General features: G+C 35.2%; 4 protein-coding genes and 1 long non-coding RNA gene across 9 annotated transcripts in view; 3 read left to right on the top strand and 2 right to left on the bottom strand.

The window, feature by feature from the left end:
* LOC114247906 (uncharacterized) overlaps positions 1–27,344 on the bottom strand; it is a 294,552-nt gene that overhangs the window by 244,599 nt on the left and 22,609 nt on the right. The window lies entirely within an intron of this gene.
* LOC149500704 (uncharacterized) lies at positions 112–4,330 on the top strand. The gene is made up of 3 exons (XR_016324834.1): positions 112–221; positions 513–693; positions 1,170–4,330. It is a non-coding gene; the product is annotated as an uncharacterized LOC149500704 (long non-coding RNA).
* kappaB-Ras (NFKB inhibitor interacting Ras like 1) lies at positions 4,771–12,785 on the bottom strand. 4 transcript variants are annotated; one of them, XM_028180991.2, is made up of 5 exons: positions 12,393–12,785; positions 12,050–12,307; positions 11,848–11,921; positions 8,797–8,966; positions 4,771–8,254 (listed from the first exon to the last, which is right to left on the bottom strand). In XM_028180991.2, the coding sequence occupies exons 2-5, from the start codon at positions 12,160–12,162 to the stop codon at positions 7,994–7,996; spliced, it is 618 nt and encodes a 205-aa protein (XP_028036792.2). In that variant the 5' UTR covers positions 12,163–12,307; positions 12,393–12,785; the 3' UTR covers positions 4,771–7,993. The 4 variants fall into 4 exon arrangements, with proteins under 4 accessions (XP_028036792.2, XP_028036789.1, XP_028036791.1 ...); XM_028180988.2 differs by lacking the exon at positions 11,848–11,921 and having other exon boundaries at positions 12,038–12,307; XM_028180990.2 differs by lacking the exon at positions 11,848–11,921.
* Positions 13,085–17,534, top strand: Dpm1 (Dolichyl-phosphate mannosyltransferase subunit 1). Of its 2 annotated transcripts, none has more exons than XM_028180942.2 (6): positions 13,085–13,120; positions 13,256–13,375; positions 13,446–13,656; positions 14,113–14,303; positions 15,119–15,202; positions 17,090–17,534. In XM_028180942.2, exons 2-6 carry the CDS (start codon positions 13,257–13,259, stop codon positions 17,223–17,225), a joined length of 741 nt encoding a protein of 246 aa, XP_028036743.1. In that variant the 5' UTR covers positions 13,085–13,120; position 13,256; the 3' UTR covers positions 17,226–17,534. The 2 variants fall into 2 exon arrangements, with proteins under 2 accessions (XP_028036743.1, XP_028036744.1); XM_028180943.2 differs by having other exon boundaries at positions 13,116–13,141.
* Positions 21,387–26,313, top strand: LOC114247889 (uncharacterized). Its single transcript, XM_028180967.2, has 4 exons — positions 21,387–21,698; positions 23,897–24,070; positions 25,324–25,390; positions 25,816–26,313. Exons 1-4 carry the CDS (start codon positions 21,430–21,432, stop codon positions 26,029–26,031), a joined length of 726 nt encoding a protein of 241 aa, XP_028036768.2. The 5' UTR covers positions 21,387–21,429; the 3' UTR covers positions 26,032–26,313.

The raw sequence follows: 27,344 nt of genomic DNA, 5'->3' as shown, positions 1-27,344 counted from the left end.
TTCATACATTCTTCGATCAACAATAGTTACTAGATATCGGGTCGGTGCAAAAAATACGTCTCGTTAAGATAACCCCCCTTGAGACGTGAGCTCTTTATTTTGTTTAGTTCACTTCAAACACAGCCAATTTCAACTCGTCTCACAATGCCGCAGTGTGTATTCAAAAGCTGCAAAAATAATGCCCGAAAAAGCAATTTATCGGCCGGAGTATTTTACTTTCGGTAAGTACTTGAAGTATAAGTTATATTTTAAGCTTTAAACTAATAAATAATATTAAATTGTAAACAAAATTACCGATTTTAAACCACCGCTACAAATGTTTGGCCAAGGCTCGCCAATACATGGACAAACTTTGGTTTAACAGAACAGTAAATGCATGGAGTAGATTTGCGTTGTAATAATTTTTTAAAATTTGTTAGTAGAACTTCAAAATTGGTTGGTTAAAATTGGTTAATGCTGCTTTTGTGTCTGTTTGTTGGACTCTCATTAAATATTTTGCTTTTTTATTTTAGATTTCCTATCAATCCGTTTACGTGTGCAGAATAGATCTCGATTGTCGCCAGAGAAAAAAGAGATGACTTTTATAAGCGAGCTAAGAATTCGGTTATATGTTCCGATCACTTTGATAAATCGGATATATCCGGAAATACTAACCGACGTCGATTGGTTAAAACAGCAGTTCCTAAATTACAGGTACATTCATTAATGATTCACAATCAAATTGTTATTTTATATTTGTTTTTCTTTTGTGCATAAATGTATTTGCGAAACGTTAAATCATCGTGTTGTTGGAATTCATGTTTTTCTATTATTAAAGAGTCTTTTCAAAAACACATATTCAACCCCCGTTGAAGGACGCATAATTGTCACACTTTTGGCAATTGACACAATTAATAAACTCTCAGTATCTGAAATTACCGTGCAAGTGAGTCATTTGTTAGCACTAGGTGTCGTCAATTTATTATATGAGATGCTAGATTATTTATTTATTGAAAAAACACATATTACACAAATTATTTCAGTAAAAAAATTGGACTTAATATTTCTTATACTCTAACAATTTCACTAAGTGATAATTTTTAATTGAGATTTGTAGTTTATGTCAGTAACGTATATTCGCGCCATTGCAGATAATTAATTGAGGACTTACATTATTATTATTTTTTCAGCCTCTATCATCGAGTTCTGAGTTAGACATGACACAAAAGGCCACCTGTATCCAAGACCAAGCACAGACCTCTCCTGTTGCATCATTATCAGAATTAATATCAGTTTGTGGAACACCCAGAAAGAGGTTTCTGCATAAACAGTTACTCACTGCTCGCAAAGTCACAGATAATAAATAAATAAAAATTCAAACATTGCAAAAATTGAACAAGAAACTGAGAAAAAAAATCACTTCTTTAAAAAATATAGTTTGTCGAAAAAAAAAATTATAGATGAGACAGTCTTGAAAAACTGATCAAAATATGTTGAAATTGCACAAGTGTTTAATGGGATATACGTAAAGAATAAAAAACAGCGTAAAAAACCATTTTCAAAATATCCACCTGGTGCCAGAAGGTTTGCCTTAAGGCTCCATTTTTAAGCTCCTCGCAGCCTCGCAGCCAGCTCTAGGCATCCTGGCTGCCGCAACCGAAATGCTTGAGCAGCCAGTTATAGAAGCCAATCGACGCCCATTTATGGTCCTTTCGTCGAGCGCTTTGGACTTTATCTCGTAAAAAACGCAAGGCAAAGTAAAGACACTGGATTCATCCTCTTTTTCTAGAACGGCACTCAAAAGGCTTATTCTATAACTATTTTGAAGATGTTCATACATACCCAGATCGGTTTTTTTCTCGCTCTATCTGCGCACAGCCAATGGGCTGCCGTGCAACAGGCGCGTTGTATTGGCTGCCGCAGCCAAGAGTTCCGGGCTGCCTAATGCGCGGGGAGTCTTACTCCCCTGCTGCTTATAAGAACGTGCATAAAATGTTCAACACATACTTACCACACCCTAATGCGTTGTTCGAATGGTATCGGAGTGTCGATGCGGAACCCGGATTTTGTGCAGAAACTTTGAATAGGTTAGAAGCAAAAGCAAAAGAAAGTTTAAAAAAATTATTATGCGCCCTTGTTGCCGATGAGATGGCAATAAGAAGACAAAAATATAGACGGGCAAGCGTTATGAGGATTTGGTAGACATGGGTTTGGGAAGCGATGATAACAATCAAATAGCTACTCAGGCATACGTCTTTATGTTGGTTGCAATTAATGATAGTTGGAAATTACCACTGGCTTGCTTTTTCATTGACACATTGACAGACATGAAAGCCAATTCGACTAAGACAGCACTAGAAAAAAGTGAAAAAATAGCGATTCAGATTCATTCGGTAACATTTGATGGTTATAAAAGTAACATTGTAACCATGAAAATGTTAGAGTGCGAAATAAATAATGCAGAATCCTTGTGTCGATTACGATATTGTTGTGTACCTAGATACTTGTCATATTATGGTAAAGTTAATGAGAAATACTTTTGAATCAAAAAAAAATTTACACACATCTAATCAAAAACAGATTAAGTGGCAATTCATTACTAAATTACACAATTTGCAAGACGAAAACAGTTTACATTTAGCAAATAAATTATCTTGTAGGCACTTATTTTTCAAAAATCAAATAATGAACGTTAGATTGTCCACACAGTTACTGAACAGGTGTGTGTGAAAAGCATTAGAATTTTGTGACAAAATTGACAATCTTTCTATTAATCTTTGTTCCACATTGGGAGAAAGTCCATTTTCTAGTGTTATGCCGCAAATAGTAGGATTTATTTAGGGATGCGTTGTAAGTAAATAAAGTATGACCAGTGAATAAATAACTTGTGTGCAGCAGAGAAACAATTCTTTCACAAATTAATAGACCTAAGAGACATGGGCGTGTTATTCCATGCCTCTACCGATGTATTTGCTATTTGTATGAAAACTGAAAGCGTTAACCTAAATTGTATTCGCGTGAGTAGAGGTAAATCTTTACTAAAAAAGTGTGATAGCAACTTCATAATATGTACAACAAATTACAATTAACAAAATGGCGGTAGGCTAAATAAAAACTTTAACATTACTCATTGACACTGGACATCTTTGTCTTCCGTGATCACGGCTATTGATAAATGGCCGAAACATTGTAATTAAAATACCGCGTTTAAAACCGTATAAACGTTGTTTTATTATGTGTACTAGTCGCGAAAACTTATGAATATATTATAAAAATACACATTTCACAAAAACGTACCGCTAATAAAATAATAAGTAATGTATAGATTAGAGATGAAACGGATAGTGGTTTGGCCGGATACCTGATACCGAATATTCGGCAAGCTGCGAGGCCGGAGCGCCGGATATTCGGCCCTTTCGGAAATATTCGTGCGCGTTCGGGTGTTGTCGCACTAGAGCGGATATCGCGACGACTCGGTACCACGACGATTAGGTATTCATTCACCACAATTTGCCACTTGTTAATTTTGAGTATTAAACAAACTAATTAATGAAACAATCACTTTTGATGTGCGATTATAAAAATAAAAGTGGTCCATAACCTATTATGGTATTATTTGCCTTTTGGATAACCGTGAGATTTTCTTAAAATTTACTATTCAAAATCCGGCCGGATACTGATTTACTATCGGTATTCGGCCGGATAGTGAAAACATGACCTGATAGGCCGGATACCGGATAGTTACCGGATATCCGTTTCATCTCTAGTATAGATACTAACAAACATGCCCAAAACATTAAAAGTAAACAACTAAACTTTTACTTTTATTCATTTAATAAATTTAGTGCTCAACGCGACTCCCTTACCTCCCGTAGTAAATAGAAATCGAAATTCCAAGAAGCAAAATTAAACAAAATAAAACGATGTAGCTCTCAAGGCAATAACGGAAAAAATTACTTTATTTGCTGTCGTTTAAGGTTGATTTCACATTAAATGTTGTTTAACATATGTCTTTTCATTTGTGACAGGAGTAATTTATTGCTTTGCTCATTTTATGTGACAAATGATCGTAAGTATTTGATAATGTTTTGGAGATTTGTGACTTTATTACTAGGTGCCATAGTTGTAATTAGGTTGAACTTCAAATTGTTTCAAAACTTTTTTCCCGTTTATTAGTAAACAAATGTACCTAGCTATTTATGTGTATATTCACGCGGACAGCTTTTGCTTTGATTTTGTACGTACCTTTATCTAGTTATACAGTGTGATTCTTTATAATGTGCACATATCGAAATGAGGGAATCTATGCTTAATTTTATTGAGGGAAAATATTAAAAAAATGCAAAAAAAATTTGGATTTTTTTCTGAAATTTTTAATTTTTTTTTTCTCTACTGTAATTTCAGTGTAAACAAAACTGTGTAACTTTTGAACTAAATAATCTATCGCTGTCAAACAAATTCCATAATGATTGAAAGTATTGAGGCGTCCTCATAAAATGAAAAAATGGGAGAAAACCTCCGCTCAATTGACAATAAGCATGTTTTTTTTAGCATAAATCTGTTATTTTTTCATCAATTTTTACAACAATCCTAAAATTTCTCAAAAAGATTACAACTCTTTACCTACTTTTTTATTACTTAAAATTATTTTACATCATATTAGCTACCAATTAGTAAAAAATTCATGTTTATAACTCAAACATAACATTTTCTAATAAGTGTGCCGTCTGCCCGCAACGTCCAGGAAGTATACTATTGTTGATCGAAGCATAAATTAATACAAAAACGTTATTTCATAACATTTATTCGACGAACATTACCAAAAAAAAAAAATTCACTACATAATTTATACTTAAGATACTAAATAAAATTGTCATAATATTCAGAGATTCTATTATATTAACTGGATACAAATTTAGTATTGGTAATCTGTGGTCCTATTGCTGTCAAGGCTGTCAAGTGTCAGTTAGTCCGCGATTTTAGTATTTCGTCGCTGTCAAACCAAAATCTGCTATGTGCAAAAACTCTATTTTCAATTGACGAGTAAAAACATTTTCATATAAAATTTTATATGAAGGTGAATTTTTAAAAACTGTTATATCAAATGAAGGCTATAGATAAATATTAAAGCTATAGACACATAACAGTTTTTTTTATACTGTAGATAGGGCTGTGAACTATACGAAGAAGTCAAAAAGTAAAGTGCACATAGTAGATTTTAGTTTGACAACGACGATTTGCTTTTGACGCGATAACCTCAAAACTATGAACACCGGCTGCACGCACGAAAAAGTGTCACGTTCCGCCTGAGTCTGAGCGTGCAAGCGAGAGCGCGGAAAAAGCAATAGAAGCTCGATCGGCCCAAACATTGGCTTGTGACACATTTAGCTCTCTTTTCGCGTGACGTCAGAGCTAGCAGTTCGAATAGTTCTGCCACTGACAATGGCTGACGTAAAACTATCGTCCGCAATCCGACTTCAGAGACAACTTTTTTTTTTGCATTTATAACATCGAGCTCGCGGCCCACTTTGTTACACCAGTGACCACCGAAACATATAGATATTATGAACCTCACGCCTTGAGACGTGAGTTCGAAGTCTCATTAACAATAAATAAGAATGCAGCGCGGCAGAAAACGGCATTGGATAATGTTAGCGCTTACAATATGCTTTTGCCACTAGTAATATGCAAAATAGTTGCTGTGACTTTGATTAAAAAGAAAAAAAAAAGGAAAAAAAGATATTCGTTTATCAGGGAAGTTTTGTTCGTGAGCTTGTGTAAATATACTTATTTCATTTTTTTTTAAATAGCTTCAGTCTGCGGGATTCGAACACAGGTACATGTAATCGCTCAATAAGTGAGTCGACTAGTATCAAAGCCGGCAATGTAACTTTTGGACAATTATTGGTAAATCAGAAAAACGAATTATTGACTTTGTATTCCATTGGCAGTCACAAAACTCTTCTGAACGACATCTTAGATAAATAACAGGTTAAGTATTAACCTTTATTTAATGCAGGTTTTGAACCGTATTCTTTGAAGGAGACGATTATATTCAAATCAATCTGTATTGACATATCAATAACATTTTTTTGTCCAAATGCACAGATTGCCACCTTTGATAATAGACGACTCAAGTGTACCCCGGGCGTCTTATCCCATAGGCCACGAAGACTTCATTTAATTTCGTATTATTAAGTATTACGCTATAACACGACTGACATTAATAAGTGCTGAGATTAATTTTACAAAACAAAATACTATTTTTTACATTGTGGCTGTTTAGTTGACAGCCGAATGCAAATTGAACCAATGCGTTTGCGCCGCCATCTGTGTGGAGACCGCAAGTTCCGATATAGATACATTTTATGTGAGTCCCTTCTTGAATTTTATCTATTTTAAACTTTAGGTATAGGTACTAAAAATTTAGAAATATCATAATTAAAGACTTTAAAAAAAAAAAATTTTTTGAGTCTACTATTTTTGTTGGCGATCTTAAAACGAGCTGTGAACACTGTGAAGCTCTATTGTTGGTCATGTAATACAAAATTAAAAATACTGTTTTTATACAATAAACGTGTGAACATTAGAAAATATCAAAGCACAAAGCATCACGATTTTTATTGTATTCACAAGCTTTTTTTTTCTTTTCTTTCAAGCACCTTAGGTAATAACTTCTTAAAGATAAATATTGCACTTATCATTTATTTAATAATCGAGATTAAATCTTAAGTACTTGAAGTTAAGTCACGTTTTTATTAGTCTAATCTATGCCCCCTTTAATTTTTATTTTTACGGCGAAATGTTCGATGACGAAATTAATAAATAAAACAGGGCGGATTATATATTAAATTAACAATATTATATAATTAATTATTGATAAAAAATATATAGCGCGTTTTTCGTCCGCCATTTGCATATTTAATCGCAAAGTTAAAATGGCCGCCAAAAGTATCTTTTAAATATTTAATTGTAAAGCATAACTTTACAATTAATTATTTGGATTTGTTTAGGAAGACAGAGGCGGTTTTTGTATCATTAACGCGATTTTGTTTTGTCTAAACTACAATTTGATTAGCTTGTACCTATCGCGCGATCCGTCGAAGTGTCAATAAAATATGACTTATTAGGTATTTTTTTAAATTTAAAATTGTGTTACCTATTCTCATTGTTTTACCACAATAATGCAATTAAAAAATATATTATTACCTAAAAGCTTCATGATTTACTTGATAACTTGATACTTAAAACTAAAATATAAAACATTGGTTTATTTATTTTAAATTAATATCATATGCATATTTCATTATCTTTGAAAAATTCAAAAGTTAAATTTCATTTTGTATGACATAAAAAGTTTTAAATTCATATATTTTTTTCTATATAATGAGATCAATGAAATTCTATCTAGGATAGTAATTTGAAATGATGTTTTTGAATATAAGCGTGAAATATTCAGGTACATAGTTGAGAGGAGGGAGGTGTTAGGGCTTTGCCCTTAACAAATATTTTGCCATCTTAAAATTTTATATGTTTCAGTTAAATATAAATATGTATAATGTATACAGGAGTGAAAGCTATTTGGTTTAAATGACATTTCGCTTAAAACGCTACATTTATCTTTGTAATTAAAGATGCGTTTTATTTGGTATTAGCATCAACAGTCCGATGTTTATAATTGAACTTCAATTAAGTTTACTCGATTCAAATAATAGAAGAAATTTATTTCTTTTTGTTTCTTTTTTGTTTATTTATTTCATGATATTATTTCCTAATTTATAAACTTTAAATTGTTCTCGTGTACAGTTACAAAAATGTCGGTTTAACCTAGATAGCCCTTCACCCCTCGATATGATTTATCAAGTCTGGTATCACAATTATAATCGGTTTCAATTTGTCTCTATATTGAGTAACACTCTTTATTTAACTATTGCAGTGTAAACCCCCCCATTAAAAATACCTATAATGCCTATTAAGGCTGATAGCAGAAAGGGCATAGATTGAAAAAGTACCGTTACATGGCTTCACTTTTATTGTTCTTCTGGGTGAGCTTACTCAACGTGCTTAGTTGCGGGAAGGTAGTCTTATTCTGTACCGGGTTCAATTTCGAGGTCATGAAGATGAATGGTTCATATAGGGACGGGCGATCCATTGCGTTCACCTCAAAATGTCTGACCTTCTCGCGTGCACACCAATTCGAGGCTTTGGAGCAGGTGTTCTCGAGGCTGTTCGGATCATCTGGTCCGGTTCTATTACCGATCACTAGTATTACTACCTGTGACAGAAAGATTTAAGCAAATTACCAAAAAAAAGAACCCAAAGCTGATTGTAATGCGATGAAAATAAATGTTATCGATTTCTATGGGCTCCATATTCATTATTTATTTATTTTTATTGCCCGTGTAGGCAGACGAGCATACGGCCCACCTGATGGTGAGTGGTTAATGTCGCCCATGGACTTCAGCAATGCCAGGGGCAGAGCCAAGCAGCTGCCTACCGAGCCAAGCCGACAAACCAACACCAGACAAACCGTAAACTTATCTTGACATCTATGATTTCACTATGTTTTACAATAAGTGTTAATACTCTGTAAAAAGACAATGTTAAGTGTCAAATTCGAATGTAGAATTTCAATATAATCGAAGTACTATACATTATTTGAATTTTTTGAGACTTGGTAACCTGTACGATAAGGTATTCATAATTCATAGATATCCCAATATGAATACAACGAATCCTATTCAAATCTAGCCGATTTAATGGTTCCAAACACACCATAACCTTAACATTAATATTTTACAAAGTAAAAACTCTCACCTCTTTCTTATCTTTGTTCCTGTCTATGTCCTTCTTTAAATACATGAGTACATCCAGCGATTCTGGTCGCGCTGTATCATACACCATGACAAAACCTTCTGAGAAACCGAGATAGTGTCGTTGGAGCACTTGGTTGGCCGTTAGCTGCATTGTAGGAGATTGCGGAGGACCTGTTCATTAGAAAAATTTCATCATACTTTCAAAGCTGAATTGATGTGTTTTGGATTATTCATCCCATCACTCGAGATCCCATTCCACGACGCCCCTTATGCGGCCAATTATCGGAGGCGCTGGCGGGACATTACAAGGAGCAAAATCCTGTCGACATATAATGGTCACGACCCTCAGCAGTGATGAAACGACACGAGGAGGAGGAGGAGGATTATTCATGATTTTTTTTTATTGCTTAGATGGGTGGACGAGCTCAGAGCCCACCTGGTGTTAAGTGGTTACTGGCGCCCATAGACATCTACGACGTAAATGCGCCACCCACCTTAAGATATAAATTCTAAGTTCTCAGTATAGTTACAACGGCTGCCCCACCCTTCAAAGCGAAACGCATTACTGCTTCACAGCAGAAATAGGTAGGGCGGTGGTACCTACCCGCGCGGACTGACAAGAGGTCCTACCATCAGTAAAAACTGAGAAGCTAAACTAGCTTTTGCCTGCTGCTTCACTCATGTCACTGTATAATAATCTATCCTTTCGGAATAGAGCATTTTTCTGTACATCTGACATAATCTATATAAAACACAATTATAATCAATTGTTTGAACTCACTTTTCAGTTTATAATATAGTACATTAGCTTTACAGTATGACATTCATAATAAATTTTATTTTTATTTAAACTAGTGGTCCCGCAGTAGTCGAAATTCGACTATAATTAATTGAAATTATAAGTTTCAACATTATTATGGTTCTATTGTTACAGATTTCGCCAAGACTACACTATAGACAAATAGTCGTAATATTAAAAATAAACAATACTAACCTATTCTCAATTTGACTACAGACTTTAAGCAATAATAAAAGTTTGACAATAAACAAAGAGTTTACGTGTGTGTGTCAAATACATGGTAGTGTGTGTAATGTTTTCTTTATTGATTTAACGTATCTTTTATGCATTATTTAAAAAAAAAAAATAGCATTGTGCACTTCTTCTCTATATTCTCTATAAGTGTGTAAAATTTCATACTACTCCGTCCGCGCAATTTTCGTAAAAAGGGATACAACGTTTTTGCTTCACGTATTAATATATAAATGTATTTAGGCTTAGGACGTATTGATCTTCCTGATACCATATTTCTAAAATTATTATTTTTTCCAACATTTTATTTTCCTTCCTTGCATTCTGTATTTATTTAAATAATATTGAATATGCTCAATAATGTATCATTTTCAGGATCCCTGTCTGTTACCCTTTCATTTGGGGGTAACTTCGATAATTATGCACGTAAATACTAGATCGCTAATACTTTTAAAGAATTTAGTTCGAGGGGTGGAATGGCTATTTGGTTTAAGGGACATTTCCCATAATACATGACATTTATCTATGTAATAAAATTTCTGTTTTATTTTGCATAAGCTGTTAATAAGGTAAAGTTCTGTGAGCAACTTCTCTATGATTGTCTGTGCATACAAATAATTTAAAATTATAAAATATATAGGCTAAACGGTGTCTAATTTTTACTGGTGGTAGGAGCTCTTGTGAGTCCGCACGGGTAGGTGCCACCACCCTGCCTATTTCTGCCGTGAAGCAGTAATGCGTTTCGGTTTGAAGGGTGGGGCAGCCGTTGTAAGTATACTTGAGACCTTAGAACTGATATCTCAAGGTGGGTGGCGCATTTACGTTGTGGATGTCTATGGGCTCCAGTAACCACTTAACACCAAGTGGGCTGTGAGCTCGTCCACACATCTAAGCAATATAAAATAAATAAAATAAAATTATGCACGTCCTAACATAAGCATCAACAGTTTGATGTTTTTTATTGAACTTCAATTAAGTTTACTCCATCGAAATGGCTGAAGAAGTACTTTTGTTAAGATATTTTTTCCAAATTTGAAACTTTAAACAGCTCTCCTGTAAAGTTGCAAAAATGTCGCTTAAACCAAACAGCCTTTCAGCACTCTATTTAATTTCATATTCTATTTATACATCATGATTCTCCTGCCCTTCTCCCAGTCACCTGGGGTCGGTGCAACATGTTTTCTCCTTCCATATCATTCTATCATATACCATTTCTTTGCTCACTCCTTTCTTACCCATATCATCTTTCACGCAATCCATCCATTTCTTCTTAGGTCTACCTCTTCCTCTATATCCTTCCACATTGATAGTTGACATTCTTTTACCAACCTCATTTTCATTTCGTCTCATCACATGTCCATACCATCCCAAAAGTGCACTTCTCAGCCTCTTTGTCACAGATGCCACTTTTAGACTTCCTCTAACATATTCATTCCGTATTCTATCCATTCTTGTTAATCCACACATCCATCGCAACATTCGCATCTCTGTCGCATGCAATCACCTTTCATCCGGCACTTTAGTTGTCCTATTGTATTTATACATGGAAAAGAATTAGTTTAATAGGTATGTACAAAAGGCAGGTTTAATTTATAAAATACTATTGAGTTTTCTACCACATGTTTCAAGGCAGGTGGCTAACAACTCATAAGCTACACACCAGGTGGATTATAAGCTCCACCTATACAATATTTTAAAAAATTTAGTTCTTAAGACAATATAGGTCATCATCATCAACAGTCCGCTGCTGGACATAGGCCTTTCCCAATCCACACCACTGAGCCCACTGAGCAGTATAGGTAAATAGTAATAATTTGTGACAGGCTCAGTCAGTTATGTTCTAGTAAAAAAATTCCAATAGTCCACACATTGCCGATTCAGAAGCTCATAACATTTTCATCTGGTGTTTTCTTTAGTTTTTGCGAGTTATAAATATAAACACTACTTTCGATGGTTTAATCTCGATTTTATTTTTGTCATTCGTTTTATTTCAGATGTTTTGAATACTTTTTTATGACTTACAATTACAGTTATCATGATCAGGTACACAATTAAGTTGATGTGTCGAATATTTGATTAACTGCCGTGTATTTTTTCTGTAAATGATAATATGACAACATTAACCTAGTTTCATATTTACAAAATAAGAAGCCCGTGCAAAAAGCTGGTGCGTGAAAATAAGACAAGCTGAAAACTCAAAATTTACTAAAACCTTTAAACTCGCCTGTAAGCGGAGGCTCCAAGCCCGCTGTGTCGTAGAAACAGACGCGTTCTTTCGGGCCGCGATCTGTTTCGATGTTCGCCACATAAATGTCTTCGATCGTGGGATAAAAACATGATTTCAAATTTACATTCCCGTAAATTAACTGCTCTAGGATAGCTGTTTTACCGACTCCCTTCATGCCACATACAACAACTTTGCTTGTTTTACCCATTTTCTTTGAAAAATGATGTAACTTTCACTTCACTTATTACTTACTCACTGAAACATAAGTGTAAGTGTAAGTGCTTTGACTTGAAGATTATGTTCTAAGTTCTATTTTCGTTATTGTTTAACTGTAACTTACGTCATCATGATATTATGTTATCATTTAAATAGTAGATTAAATTACTTTGTTAAACCATAATTTTTATGCGCCAAAACATTTAATTCAATATTTTTATTCTTTTTATTTTTAGACATATAGTTTATTGACATTGACATTTGATGGGAATTAAAGTCAGTAAAAAATTATTTTTTTCAAAAAAATTTTGAATGGATTATACCATTCACACTGATCTCTTATTTTGTTACTAAATGCCGAAGCCATTGTTACAACACTTATTTATCAAATCAATGTGAGGTAATACCCCTCATAACGTATCCGTTGCTAAATATAATTTATAGCCCAAGTCGGCTCATACAATAGTCAAGTACCGTTGTCGATGCCCTGGACACGTTCTGATTGATAGTCCGAAACCCTGTGCTGCTTGGTTTGATGCTTGTTCTAACATCTGCTGCGTAGCTGCAAACTAAAGCACCGTTCGCAGGTATGAGGTATCTTATCGTAAAATCGCAAAGTATGAGTAAATCCTTACAGACCAGATTGAGTCTTGACATTTATCAAATCAGTCCTTTAATTCAAACAACTACTTACATATTTATTTTAATAATAATGGTTCAAATATATTAATCTAACATTTTGGCTTAAAGAACTTTGTTTCCAAGCTAGTAAAATTTATAAAAAAAATCTAACGTCTGTGGATTACTGTGGAAACCATAGATTATACACATATTAGTGGAAACAATCCAAGTGCAAGTTAAAAACTTTGAAATGTAAATAATTTTGTTAAATCATATTCTGTTGATAACAGCCATACAAGCTACAATTTAAATAGTTAAAACATACCATTAAAGACCTTTATGCTAAAATTGAGTTGTTGTTGACAGCATGGAGGTGGATTCGGGATTGATAAAAAGAGATAAATACTCAATTTTACTACCAACTTACAATGAACGAGAAAACCTCCCTATAATAATATGGCTAATAATTAAATATTTAGACGAAAGGTTAGTGTTGTCGAATAATTTTCTAAATTTCTGAATTTCAAGTTCATAATTAATATATTTTTGTAAACAGCGGTGTCGATTACGAAGTGATCATAATAGATGATGGAAGTCCTGATGGGACTTCAGAAGTGGCGCGTCAGCTGCAGAAGCTGTATGGTTCCTCTAAAATAGTGCTTCGACCTCGCGAGATGAAGCTTGGACTCGGAACTGCCTACATTCATGGGATACAGCAAGCTTCTGGAAATTTTATTATTATAATGGATGCGGATTTGAGCCATCATGTAAGATTGAATATAAGACAAAAATACTATTAACATACCACTAAAAATACAAACTGTTGAATCATCATTTTAGTATTAAAAACCCTCACATACGTAGAGTGATCACAAATACTATTTGTCATTAGAATAATATTGTAACTTATGAAAAAAAAAAATCATTATAAAATATAATAAAGACTAGTCACACATAAAAATAAAAAACAAGTGGTAACTACACATTGGAAATGCAGTGTAGATAGGCCTCTCACAAGGTAGATTGATGGCCTACCAAAGTTTATGAAAATCTGCTAAAAATGAGCTATGCAGACGTCATTGCAGTAAATTTTGGGTAATGCCGCTGTCCAGCAGTGGAAATCTGTGGGCTGATGATGGTGTTGATGTATAAATAATATTATAAGAATAAAAAATCAACTGAAGTGCTTTTTTTGTTTTTAATTTAAAACATTACATCCGCAGCCAAAGTTCATTCCAGAGTTCATCAAACTCCAATTAAAATATGATTACGATATTGTCTCTGGTACTCGTTACAAGGGGAGTGGTGGAGTCTACGGTTGGGACTTCAAGCGTAAGCTCATATCTAGGGGAGCTAACTTTTTGACTCAGTTAATGCTGAGACCTGGTGTTTCAGATCTGACTGGCTCATTTAGGTATGTATACATTGATTGTTATTGGGAAAAGGCCTACCATCCCAATTGAACGTCCTAATGTTGATAAAACACATAATCTTAATCTTTGAGAAAGAACCCTACTAACTAGAACATAGAGGGGTTAGTGGTTTAGGGGACATTTTGCTTAATATTCAACATTTATTTTTGTAATGAAAGGTGCACTTTATTTTGTATTTATATCAACATTTTGTTTGTTTGATTTTAATTGATTTACTCCATTCTGAAGAAGTTTTTTTGACATCATTTGAGATTATATGGTGGTATCATTATTATTGAATTCTATTTTCATTAATTATTCGATTGTCAACTAAGACCTTGTCGTAGTTTTTAACATACTGTCTGTTCCCGGTATGAATTAGTGATCCATATTTGTTATAAGAGTAGATCAATTGAGTATTCAAACTTATATTTTAATATGGATGGTGGAATTCACGTCATGATGCCGCCTAATGGCTCTTTTTAACATCAGATGAGATGTGGACTCTTCTATACAACTAGTTCATAGTTTATTTTAAAAAATACCAATGAACTTTACAATTTTGTTTTCTGTTTGTTGTATTATTGAAATGAAAATTACTGTAACACTTTCTGTATTTTCCTGCAAAATCCTGCATTTTTTTTGATTATTTTCATTAGTTTATGAAATTATACATATTTGAGTAATATTTTATTCAGTTTAATTCAGCTTAAGATTTAATCTCTGTTTTCTTATTGGCCCATACATTATTTCTGATGTTTACCATAAAGACTATGATTCAACTATGAAAATAATAATTTAACTTTGTAACTTTCAGATTGTACAAAAAGGAAGTTCTCGAGAAGCTTATTCTGAGCTGCGTTTCTAAAGGATATGTCTTTCAAATGGAAATGATTATCAGGCATGTTATAACCATTTAATTTATCTACACTATTATAGTAAATTATGTATATGTTTGTATGTTAGGATATCTGTTACTGTTAAGGGGCGACCTGAGGGGGTAGAGGCCGCGCGGCGCGCTACCAACACTCTAGCGCGCTGCCAAGGAGTTACGAAAGAGCGACCGGTTGGCGGTGTATCGCGTCCCGACCCGGCAGGCTGGTTCTGGTCCAGTGGGGTATTCCGGGACACCAGCGGCACTGTCTGGGCGGCCTGACGGGCTGCCGTACCGAGACGGCCGACGTTTCAGAGCCTTCGATTCGCCTCGAAGGCTCCGTCGGCTGGGCGTCCTTGGGGTGAGCCGCGCCGTCTGGTTGTAGTGTTGACCGCGGTAACCCCCCTACCTCATCCGGGTTCTGACCTCGGAGAGGATCGGACGTCGGGTGTAAGAGTGCAGGGGAGTCGTTTAGTGGGTGGGTCCTAAAATCCTTGGGCCCGCTCTGCTCTCAACACCTGCAGATCGTTGAGTCTCACATACCCCGCGCGCCCCGTATGCGCGGGGACCTCGTAGGAGGTTCGGCCCCCGGCCCGGAAAAAAGAAAAGAAAAAAAGGATATCTGTTACTCAATCACTTGAAATTGGTCATAAGGATTCGAATGAAATATCACACAAAAATTGATATTATATATTATTATAATATTATTATATTCGGATTAACACATAAGATACTTCTATCGTGGTATATTACCTGATTCTGGTAACACTGGGTAGTGGGCAATGCAATCAATGCATAAGTGAGAAATTGCGTGGATACACCAAACCAAAACCAAAAATCATAACTCTTACTGACTTTTCTTGTGTTTATTTATAGTATCGCTTTATTTAGTGCACCGTTTTTTTATTTTTTATTTTTTTATTGCTCAGATGGATGGACGAGCTCACAGCCCACCTGATGTTAAGTGGTTACTGGAGCCCATAGACATCTACAACGTAAAATGCGCCACCCACCTCGTGATATAAGTTCTAAGGTCTCAGTATAGTTACAACGGCTACCCCACCCTTCGAACCGAAACGCATTACTGCTTCACGGCGGAAATAGGCGGGGTGGTGGTACCTACCCGTGCGGACTCCCAAGAGGTCCTACCACCAGTGAATTAAGGTCTCATTAGTGGTTGAAATTGTAACATAGGTGGTCACTGTCCTTAAGTGTTTAACGAATAACAAGTTCAGAGCATTTGAATACTGCTAAAATCAAAATGGTGCACTGTGTGCTTAGTGCGAGTTTTTTAACGTTCTCGATAGCGTAAAAGTTAACCCAATTTTGTATGCAGTTGGAACAGCGCCCCTAGCGGCAAACGTACGCAAACGATTCCATTCCATACAAATATGAGTTAACTTTTACGCTATCGAGAACGTTAAAAAACTCGCACTAAGCACACTGGTATCGAGCGATGCTACTGGTAATACGAAAAAAATTAGTTGTCTGTAAAGTTTTGTAAACGCTTGGGCCGATCGTGCCTCTCTATCGATAGTTTCGCGCTCTCGCTTGCACGCTTAGACTCCGGCAGAACGTGACACTTTTCGTGTTCATCATCGTGTGAGTCAAAAAACATTCAAAAAGCGTTCACGAATGATTACCAAGATAAAGGAAGAACATCGTGTAATAAAAAGCTAAATTTGCCTAATTACTGTCCAATAAGACATTAATCTTAAGAGTGGGTGGGGTGGTATTGTGGTATCTATGGACTGCGTCACCACTTAACGCCAGGTGGGCCGTAAGCTCATGTAAATAAATAAATAAACAATGGTTTTCCTGCCCTTCAAGCTGGATTGGTTCCAAATAATAGCCCTAAATAAATATATTGTGATTCTATTCATCAGGAGTTAAAGGCTTTCTTCTTCTTTACAGAGCGAGGCAATTTGATTATTCAATTGGAGAGGTGCCCATCTCGTTTGTGGATCGTGTATACGGAGAGTCTAAACTTGGTGGATCGGAAATAGTGCAATTCGCAAAAGCCCTACTTTATCTATTTGCCACAACATAAAAAAAAACAGTTTACTCTATGGTATAATTAAAAAAAAAAAAAAAAACATAACGATGAGATAGTTTCCGTCGGATTCTTACAATTGTTATAAATTGTAAGAATCCAACGATCCAATTGATCCGTGGAGCACTAAATAGAAAATATATACTTCTTGGTCTATCTTTTATTATCTATGGCGTTAATTAAATTATGAAGAAGACTTATATCTTAGAACATAAGAATTAATTTTTCTATTATTTTTATTTGTCGTCTGCATTTAGTTAATATTATGTAAGGTATTTTTAATGGGAAATAAAATGTTTAAAACTACTTAAGAGGGCTTCATTTTTGTATTTCCTTACTTTATAATAATAATAGCTTTTTAAGAGAAGATTTTTGCCTTTTCTAGAGGCCTTGACTGCTTATTCCAGTATTTTTTATTTATTATTATTGCTTAGATGGATGGACGAGCTTACAGCCTATCTGGTGTTAAGTGGTTACTGGAGCCCATAGACATCCACAACGCAAATGCGCCACCCACCTTGAGATAAGTTCTAAGGTCTCAAGTAAGTTACAACGGCTGCCCCACCCTTCAAACCAAAACGCATTACTACTTCACGGCAGAAATAGGCAGGGTGGTGGTACCTACCCGTGCGGACTCACAAGACGTCCTACCACCAGTAAATCGTAATCGTCGTAATTAATGAGATCGTCCCATAGGCACAGCCCATAGAGTCGTGGATGTCCATTTGCCGTAAGCCCAGCGACATTTAAAAATACAAAAAATATAGGTAAATCGTTTTCAGTGTATATTTTATATCAAAATGTACGCGGTCTTAGATCTAAGTTAAGTTTATTTAAAAAATCACTTTTGAATACGAATGCACATTTGATAGCTGTTACCGAGACATTTCTTGTTAGTTCGGTATATGATGGAGAGCTGTTCCCTAGGGGATATAGGTACTGTCTATCGACAGGATCGTGCTAACGATGCAGGCGCGGGTGGCGTCTTGCTCGCTGTTCGCGACACTTTCTCCTCACGCCGTATTACTAATATTGATGGTCTCACGGCTGCGCAGGAGGTTTTATTTGTATTAATAACTTATAAAAATATTAAGTTTCTCTGTTGTGTAGTATACTTACCGCCTAATTATAATAATATGGAGTATATACATGTGTTACAAACCATCGAAAATGCTATTTGTAAACTTGCACCGGTGGAAGTAGTTGTTATTGGTGATTTCAATTTAAATTCTGTGTCTACCTATGTACGCGAGCAATTCGAATATTTCTTAAATTTTTGTAAATTAACGCAATTTAATACTATTCCAAATCATCATGGAGGTATCTTGGATTTCGTTTTGAGTGGACTACACAGAGAGCGTGTCTGTGTTGTGAGGGGAATCGGTGCTCTCGTGCCGGAGGACTGCTATCATCCGACGCTTGAAGTATCCGTGCGATGGCCTAGCAGGCGGAGCTGTGTCGGCGCCGGCATGCCCTCCCTCCCCCTATCATCCGATCCAGCCTACGTACTGGATCGCGGCTTCCAATGGAATTTTCGTAAAGCTGATATTAATGTACTATATGCATCTTTTGCTGAGATTGATTGGAGTGACATTGTTTCTGAGACGGATGTCAACATCGCTCTTAATACATTTTATAACAAATTATACTCTATATTCGACTACTGTGTGCCGACCAAACGTTGTATAGTAACAAATCAAACCAATAAATACCCAACTTGGTTTACTTCCGAAATAATACAAAACTTAAGATTCAAACATTTTAACCACAAAAGGTACAAAGCTGAGGGAAAAGAAGTAAATTTAGAATTGTTTAAATATTATAGGAGTAGAATAAAATATCTGATGGAGACAGCGTATAAAAAATATTTGTTGAGTATAGAGAGAGACATCGGTGATAATCCAAAAGTATTTTGGAAGTTTATTAAAGATAAGCGACAAAGTAGGCATAATTGTAATAAATATTATGATTACTTGGGAAAACCTGTGGAAGGACAATACGCGGCAGATGCATTTGCAACTTACTTCAGTTCAGTTTTCTTAGCCGATGAACGCAAATTAGATCCAACTGAGGCCCAGCATAGTGCAGCAATAACATCACAGTTTTGTTCCAGTGCTCGAGTAGCTTTATTGACTGTAGATAATTCCGACCTGCGCTGTGCTGTGAAGCGCATTAAGCCGTTCTCCGCATCAGGTCCAGATCGTATCCCTTCCTTTTTGGCTAAGGATTGTATAAGTGTGCTTAGTGTACCACTACTACATATTTATAATCTCTAACTCCAAATGTCCACATATCCATCTACGTGGAAGCAACTAACCATATTAATTTCGTCAACTATGTTGCTGCTGAAATGGATGCAGGGAAACAAGTCGACGCTGTATACTTAGACTTTGAAAAAGCCTTCGACCGTGTCGATAATGACGTACTGTTGATGAAATTTGCTTCATTCGGATTTACCCCAAAACTCCTCAAATTATTTTCTTCTTATCTCTCTGATAGGTCTCAGCATGTTGAGTTAGCGGGTTTCAAATCTAAAACTTATTTTACAAGATCAGGGGTCAGTCAGGGTAGTACCCTTGGTCCCACTCAGTTTTTAATCATGATAAATGATCTATCTTCTATTCTCAGTGAGAGGACCAAGTGTCTTATGTTTGCTGACGATCTTAAGCTGTACGTTGGGGTCGGGTGTGATGCTGAGCGCCATGCTTTGCAACGCGACATTACTCGGGTTGCAGAATGGGGAGAGCGTAACCGCTTGCATTTTAATACTAATAAATGCAAGGTCGTTGCTTACAGCCGGTCACGGTCGCCCGTGTTGTTTCCATACCATTTATCTGGAGGCATTTTGAATCATGTGGCAGTTATGCGTGACCTGGGAGTTATTTTCGATTCCAAGCTAACGTTCAAAGATCACATACAAAATATATGTAAAAGGGGTAGTGGTCTGCTCGGGTTCATAATTCGTCAGACGCACGACTTTGTAGGCCATCGTGTGATTGTTATGCTGTACGATGCCTATTTGCGAAGTAGTCTTGAACATAACGCACTCGTGTGGGATCCTCGCGAAGCAGTTCAAAAGCTAATGCTGGAAAAACTACATAAAAAATTTTGCAGGTTCCTATTCAAGAAAATGTATGGATACTATCCGTTCTTGTATCCATCACTTTATGTGACTGGTATGGTCGGATTAGATACTCTTGAGCTCAGACGGAAGATGACTCTTATGGTGCATTATTATCAGCTATTGCATAACAAAATTGATAACTCCACTGCACTGGAATCAGTGTCGTTATATGTGCCTGATGGCTACATGCGCGGATGTATGTGTGGAGGGGTGCGTCGCCAGCGGCAGCTTCTTAGTACTACGCACGCGCGTACGCAGCACACCGCTAACTCCCCGACGCATCGTGCTGTCTCGCTACTCAATGGCTTGCTAGCCTATACTCCGGAAATGGATATATTCCATGATGGTTTGCAGCGATTTATTGTTGTTGTCAGGAATTACTTAAGCTAATTATTAATACCTTACAAATGTTTTGGTTTATACTGTTAATTTGTAAGTAGACTAATTAAATAAATAAATAAATAAATAAATTTGGTGTCGTGGAATAGTAATGCTTACTATCCGACCCCACCTAGTGGGATAAGCTGGAGAAAAAGAAAAAGAATACTATCAAACATGAAAAAACCTTTTCATATTTTATAGCACAAAATAGCGAATGTGAGTGATTCATTGGTCACATGAGTTCGAAGAGGGAACCATCTCATAGACCCAATGAGTTTCTTCTCGGATCTTCTCAGTGGGTCGCGATTACGATCCGGTAGTAGATAATAATAAAGGGTCTTATAGAACACCACTTCTCTAAAACATGATGAAATTCTTCACTGTGGTACAAGCCAATGAACAAGATTGAGGCTCTAAGTAAAACAGAAAAAAAAACATTTGCTTTAGGATTCAAACAATAGATTAATTCTCAATAACAATTTCATTACTACGCCATGCAAACGTAAAATACATCCTAAAAGTGTTACTTAGAATAACGTTTTTGTTTAAGAAGCCAATTTAATGAATGCCTGATTAAATAAAACTGGCTCAAACATTTATTTACACAAGTGTGAAAATTCAAATATATTAGCTATTAGCCAATGTAAAAACAAGACACTATTAATTTAGTGGCGTATACAAGAGGTACAGACGAATATGTTTCGATCAATGATTTTATCATGCTATTTCTTGTTAATTACGGGAAAAAATATTAATATAGCCGATAATTTTGATTACAATGACCTTGACGACATTCGTATAGACTCGAACGAATATTACGACTATGACGTGCCGGCCATTGCATACGAAAATGGCGACGTTTGGTTTTTGAATTTGAAAGATGATTGGAATTCGTTGACGCTGAGAAACGCCAATGAAAATAAAACTGACCAATTTTATTCACTCAACGGATATCTTATTAATGAGTAAGTAATTTTGTACTCATTTAAAATTTATAAGTTGACAAGAATGAACGCGATTAAAGCCGCTTGAGGTCGCGATTATTAGACATTTTTAAATACTTTATCCAATTTTCAACCTTATTACAATTAGAATTGGCTTCACGCTTCGTAATAATCAATCAAAGTACAATAACACATTTATTTAAATACTGGGTGGGTTGATGAGCACATGATATACCCAGTGTTACCCAAGCTCTTAGACATCATCATGTGAATATTGTCATCCAAGTTAACGAAGTTAAAGTCTCGTTAAATAATCCTTTAAAGTCCTTAAGACTTAAGAAAGACTTAAGAGTCCGCACGGGTAGGTACCACCTCCCTGTTTCTGCCACGAAGCAGTAATGCGTTTCAGTTTGAAGGGTGGGGCAGCCGTTGTAACTATAGCTTAGAACTTATATTTCAAGGTGGGTGGCGGTATTTAGATTGTAAATGTCTATGGGCTGGAGTAACCACTTAACGCCATTCATATAAGAAATAAATAAATACAATATATTTCGCGGTAGAAATGACCTAATGGGAGTACATTTTGATAGGCCTTAGTTAAATACATAAATTTTTTATTTTCCATTTTTGTTTCAAAATATTATTCTGTTTTTTTTTATCCTTTAGGCCATGCACGTTTCAAAGCTGAAACTTCAATTAATAGCTTTAATAAATTACTAAACGTACCTAGTATTTAATGTTCAAACATTAATATCTTAATCGATTGTGACTACAAAATAGTACAATGAAAATGTAGTCATCATTTTGAAGTCGTCGTGGCCTAAGGGATAAGACGTCCAGTGCATTCGTGTTGAGCGATGCACCGGTACGAATCCCAGACGGGTAACAATTTTTCTAATGAATTACGTACTCAATAAATGTTCACTATTGACTTCCACGGGAAGGAATAACATCGTGTAATAAAAGTGAAACCCGCAAAATTATAATTTGCGTAATTGCTGGTGGTAGGACCTCTTGTGAGTCCGCACGAGTAGGTACCACCGCCCTGCCTATTTTTGCCGTGAAGCAGTAATGCGTTTCGGTTTGAAGGGTGGGGCAGCCGTTGTAACTATACTGAGATCTCAGAACTTATATCTCAAGGTGGGTGGCGCATTTACGTTGTAGATGTCCATGGGCTCCAGTAACCACTTAACACCAGGTGGGCTGTGAGCTCGTCCAACCATCTAAGCAATAAATAAAAAAGTCATTTTAAAGTATGTCAACGACTCTCTTTGCGAAAATACTAAAATCAAATTATTTAAAAAAGGTAATACATATTTTCATAGCCACATTTGTTCGTGTTTTGTAAAAAATATTTTACGGGGAAAAGTGTAACTTCTGTATATGATTTACCTTCAACCAGCTGCACAAACATATCTAGAAAAATATCGTTTATAAGTTCGTTCCTCCGATAGTTCAGTGTGCTTAGTGCGAGTTCTTTAACTTTCTCGATACCGTAAAAGTTAACCCAATTTTGCATGCTGTTGGAACAGCGCCCCTAACGGCAAACGTAGGCAATTTGTATCCCATTCCATACAAATATGAGCTAACTTTTACGCTAGCGAAAACGTTAAAAAACTCGCATTAAGCAGTAAGCAGGTAGAGCAGTGAATTGCGTGCTTAGTGCGAGTTTTTTAACGTTCTCGATAACGTAAGCGTTAACTCAAATTTGTATGGAGTTGGAGCGTTTGCCTACGTTTGCCGCTAGGGGCGCTGTAAAGTACACTGTAGATGTTCTGGTGACGTGTATTATAATTGTTATCGATAAGTCGCCGATACTTTTCGAAGTTTTGATTTTTATTTAATTTTACTAATGCCAGCACTCCTTGTCGATATCATACATTGTTAATAATACAATGTATTTTAGTCTCAGCAGCAAAAGCGATTGATTTTTAATGCTTTTCGAATAAAATATCACCACACTTGTAAGGGAATTATCGCATGTCGTACATACATTAATAATTCAGAACTTTATGTAACGTTTTATTTAATCTTCAAATTGTTTATTTCTCTAGCAAGTAAGCTGTCTAAGCGTGTGGCAATCATTTTTTTGTATACGCGGGAAACCTCTATAGATAGTCTATGGATTACTACCCTTATAAAATCCGGGAGTTTCTCGCTTACATACCTACAAAAGCTATCAAAATATTGAACGTAATGATGTTTGTTTTTTATTCTAGACACGTATTACACCAAACAGCTGACACAATACAAAAGGTGCTAACAAGTTTCAAACCAAAAATAGACTCGAATTCAAATATTACAAATTCTAAAAACGCCAATGAATCATCTTCGGGAAATGGAAGCAATTTAGCTGAAGCGCAGAAACAATTGTGGCAAATCATCAATAAAATGTAAGTTGGCCTTCGCAAAGTATGCAAAAAAGATTTGCTACAACTTCGCTGCGACAAGACTACAGAAGAGGGGTTCTTTGATTTGTAAAAAAATTGACCAATTTAAAAGAATTATTACCTAATCTGAATACTCTCTGTTATTTTCTGTTCTGTTTTTTTTTCCAAAACAAAAATTAACGGATCATTTTGAAAAAAAAATTACCGTTAAATAACTTCTACATTCCAAAAAGTATACTCATTTTCGATGATAGCTGTGGCTACAAATTAGTAAGAGGTATCGCGTACACTGCAACTATGGAGGATAGAGGTAAGGAGAACCGTCTCATATAATGGAAGGAAGCTTGAAAAAGTGTCCCACTTTCAGCACTAAAGAACAGTTCAAAAATCCTCCAGAATGGCGCTGGCATATGCACAGGGTATGATATGAATTGAGCAGTTGTTAACTGATTGAAGTATGCTGAGTTAGGAAATTTAATATATTTAATGACTAGAGTAGTTAGTGACAGTGTAATATACAAGACCTCACATGTTTACGTAGTCCAAACTAATTTCGTCAATATAACCTAGAATTATTGGTGTGGTAAAACGTGGAGACATCGATTGCATTTTCTTATCAGCTTTAAATAACATACTATTTGTGATTTTGTAGTGCTTACAGTTCTTTCGTCCTTTTTTATTTCTCTATCTTAATCTAATAACTTTCAGCGCCTTTTTTTAAATTTACCCGGTTGCTACTGTAGCGCCATCCTTATTGAGCAGATCTTAACGGACACTTTTTACACACAGAGACGGTTCTTCTTATCTCTACCCTCCATAACTGCAACTACTATGTATATAAACAACTACTTGAAACTTTAGCTCAAGCAGTATTATACCTCCGCGTCTTCTCGCTTAAGCGTTACATATCGAGGTGTGAAAGCCAAGAGGTCGTTTAAGCAACATTTTCATTTTTACAGGAGAACCGTTTAAAGGTTAAATTTTTCAAAAAGTACTATAACAAATAACTTCTTGAACATAAACTTAATTGAAGTTCAATTAAAAACATCAAACTGTTGATGCTAATACCAAATGAAACGGACCTTTAATTACAAAAATAAATGTCGCGTATCAAGCGAAATGTTGAAACCAAATAGCCTTTGACCCCTCCATATGTTACACTATCCAACATTAAAAAATACACCGTATTGTTCCATTAATGTTGTCTTTGGAAGCTTACGTTGATTAAATATAATATTTTTATTATTTTTTTCCAGCATGATACATGAACACAAATCTGATATTAATTTAGTCGATTCATGTGATGACGGTGCGGTGCTAGAGGTAAGGCTTATTAAAAATACACAGGGAAGGGTTAAACGCGATTCTTACAGGCTAATTATCAGTTCAATTAATAATAAAGCTATTTCTGTAGGAGAGCATATTTTCATCAATAATTTGTAGATGAATATTTTAAATCGCTTACATACTTTTTTATCATTATTTAGATGGGTGAACGAGCTCACAGCCCACCTGATGTTAAGTGGTTACTGGAGCCCATAGACATGTATAACGTAAATGCGCCTTGAGATATGGGTTCTAAGGTCTCAAGTATAGTTACAACAGCTGCCCCACCCTTCGAACCGAAACGCATTACTGCTTCACGGCAGAAATAGGCAGGGCGGTGGTACCTGCCCGCGCGAACTCACCAGAGGTCCTACCACCTGTTAATGTTTACTTAAGGTAAATATTTTGTTTTCTATTTTCAGTTGTTTTTCAAAGGCCCCTATTGTGCTCTTATTGTGACAATGCCGAACAAGATTTGGAACTTCTTTATGCCACCTCCATCGTTGCTCTCGGCATGGTACGCTGAAGTCAACAAAGACAAAGAAGTAAAATCCGTGGCGTTGCCTGAAGATATCAAACAAAAATTGTATAAATATCTAATTAAGTTATTGTTATTATCTTTTAGTTTACCAGCTTAGGTTTAAAGATTTTGATCTTCGTAATTCCCTTTTGTACTTATTAACGATTTGGTTTATCTCTGATGTAATTTAGAATAGTTACCTTTTTTTTTCTAAGCGTAATCTATGGAATACACAATCTCAACATTAAAACACAAAATACCTATATAATATAATTTTTGCGCGCAATACACTTATTCATGACTAACAATGTTAAATTAGTTTAAAAACTTATCTGGGCCATTATTACTTTAATGGAGGACAGAGAAGTGTTTTTTATGAGTAAAGTAAAATAATAGACTTTTAATTATCCCTCAGTAGTCCCACAAAGTGGAACCGCGACCTATTAAAGGTCACGGGGATCCACTGTATGAAGGAAGCGCCGGACCGGTCGTTATGACGAGTCTTGGGTCAGGCTTATGTCCAATATCTATGGGCCGATAGTAATAGTAGTATGACCTAATCGTCTTTTTCAGGTGAATGAAGTTAGCCCCTCAAAAACATTTTTTTTTCCTATTTTATACTTATTTTCTATTAATTCGTTTGTTCATCATTTGTTCATGATTGTTCACTGTTAATAATTGTTTGTTCTGCATTTATTTATTTAAAAAAAATATTTAAAAATATACCTACAAGTTAGCCCCTCTAATGCAATTTTTAATATTTTTTCATCCTTAATGACTAGTAAATATTCATTTTCGATTGTTCTTATATAAAACACGTTTGTTCTCTTTCGAAATTACTCGTTTTTTGTTTAATTTACTATTTTTATTAGTTGAATAAATGTATGCAAAATGTGTACTGCGCATGTGTCAACTATAATGCCTAAACTTTCTACGCGGTTTTAATCGTGAAAAAAAAAAACAAATATAAATCCTGAAGGAGCAATTAATTGGTATACAGTTTAATTAAAAAAATTAAAAAATAAATAAATGAAATAATGTGCATTGGCGTTAAATTAGACCAAATACATTTTTTCCATCCTCCTACTTATCGTTATGAAGGTTTAAAAAAGATAGGGAGTTCACATAGGTAATATAAACAAATAAGTAAATATGTTCATTATTTATCTTTCAAGAGATAATATAGGTATACATTATAATAACTTTTTTACACAGTCGAAATTATATTCCTAACATTAGTAAAATAACATTTTAATACGATAGGTAAGAGGATGGAAAAAATGTATTTGGTGTAACTTAACGCCAATGCACATTATTTCATTTATTTATTTTTTAATTTTTTTAATTAAACTGTATACCAATTAATTGCTCCTTCAGGATTCATATTTGTTTTTTTTTTTCACGATTAAAACCGCGTAGAAAGTTTAGGCA

This window comes from Bombyx mandarina, chromosome 20 (genome assembly GCF_030267445.1).
Source record: "Bombyx mandarina strain Sakado chromosome 20, ASM3026744v2".
NCBI classification, from domain to species: Eukaryota; Metazoa; Arthropoda; class Insecta; order Lepidoptera; family Bombycidae; genus Bombyx; species Bombyx mandarina.
Note: the sequence above shows the minus strand (reverse complement) of the source record. Positions and strands in the feature narration are given on the sequence as shown.

What these genes read in the sequence shown, in the direction of transcription:
- kappaB-Ras (XM_028180988.2), bottom strand. Translation starts at nt 12,260, where the DNA reads ATGGGTAAAACAAGCAAAGTTGTTGTATGTGGCATGAAGGGAGTCGGT. An exon ending in GCTTACAGGCGAGTTTAAAG is followed by an intron (nt 8,967 to 12,037) that starts GTTTTAGTAAAT and finishes TCTAATGAACAG; the next exon opens with GTCCTCCGCAATCTCCTACA. An exon ending in GGAACAAAGATAAGAAAGAG is followed by an intron (nt 8,255 to 8,796) that starts GTGAGAGTTTTT and finishes TTTCTGTCACAG; the next exon opens with GTAGTAATACTAGTGATCGG.
- Dpm1 (XM_028180942.2), top strand. Translation starts at nt 13,257, where the DNA reads ATGGAGGTGGATTCGGGATTGATAAAAAGAGATAAATACTCAATTTTA. An exon ending in ATTAAATATTTAGACGAAAG is followed by an intron (nt 13,376 to 13,445) that starts GTTAGTGTTGTC and finishes TTTTGTAAACAG; the next exon opens with CGGTGTCGATTACGAAGTGA. An exon ending in ATGCGGATTTGAGCCATCAT is followed by an intron (nt 13,657 to 14,112) that starts GTAAGATTGAAT and finishes TTACATCCGCAG; the next exon opens with CCAAAGTTCATTCCAGAGTT.
- LOC114247889 (XM_028180967.2), top strand. Translation starts at nt 21,430, where the DNA reads ATGTTTCGATCAATGATTTTATCATGCTATTTCTTGTTAATTACGGGA. An exon ending in TGGCAAATCATCAATAAAAT is followed by an intron (nt 24,071 to 25,323) that starts GTAAGTTGGCCT and finishes ATTTTTTTCCAG; the next exon opens with CATGATACATGAACACAAAT. An exon ending in ATGACGGTGCGGTGCTAGAG is followed by an intron (nt 25,391 to 25,815) that starts GTAAGGCTTATT and finishes TTCTATTTTCAG; the next exon opens with TTGTTTTTCAAAGGCCCCTA.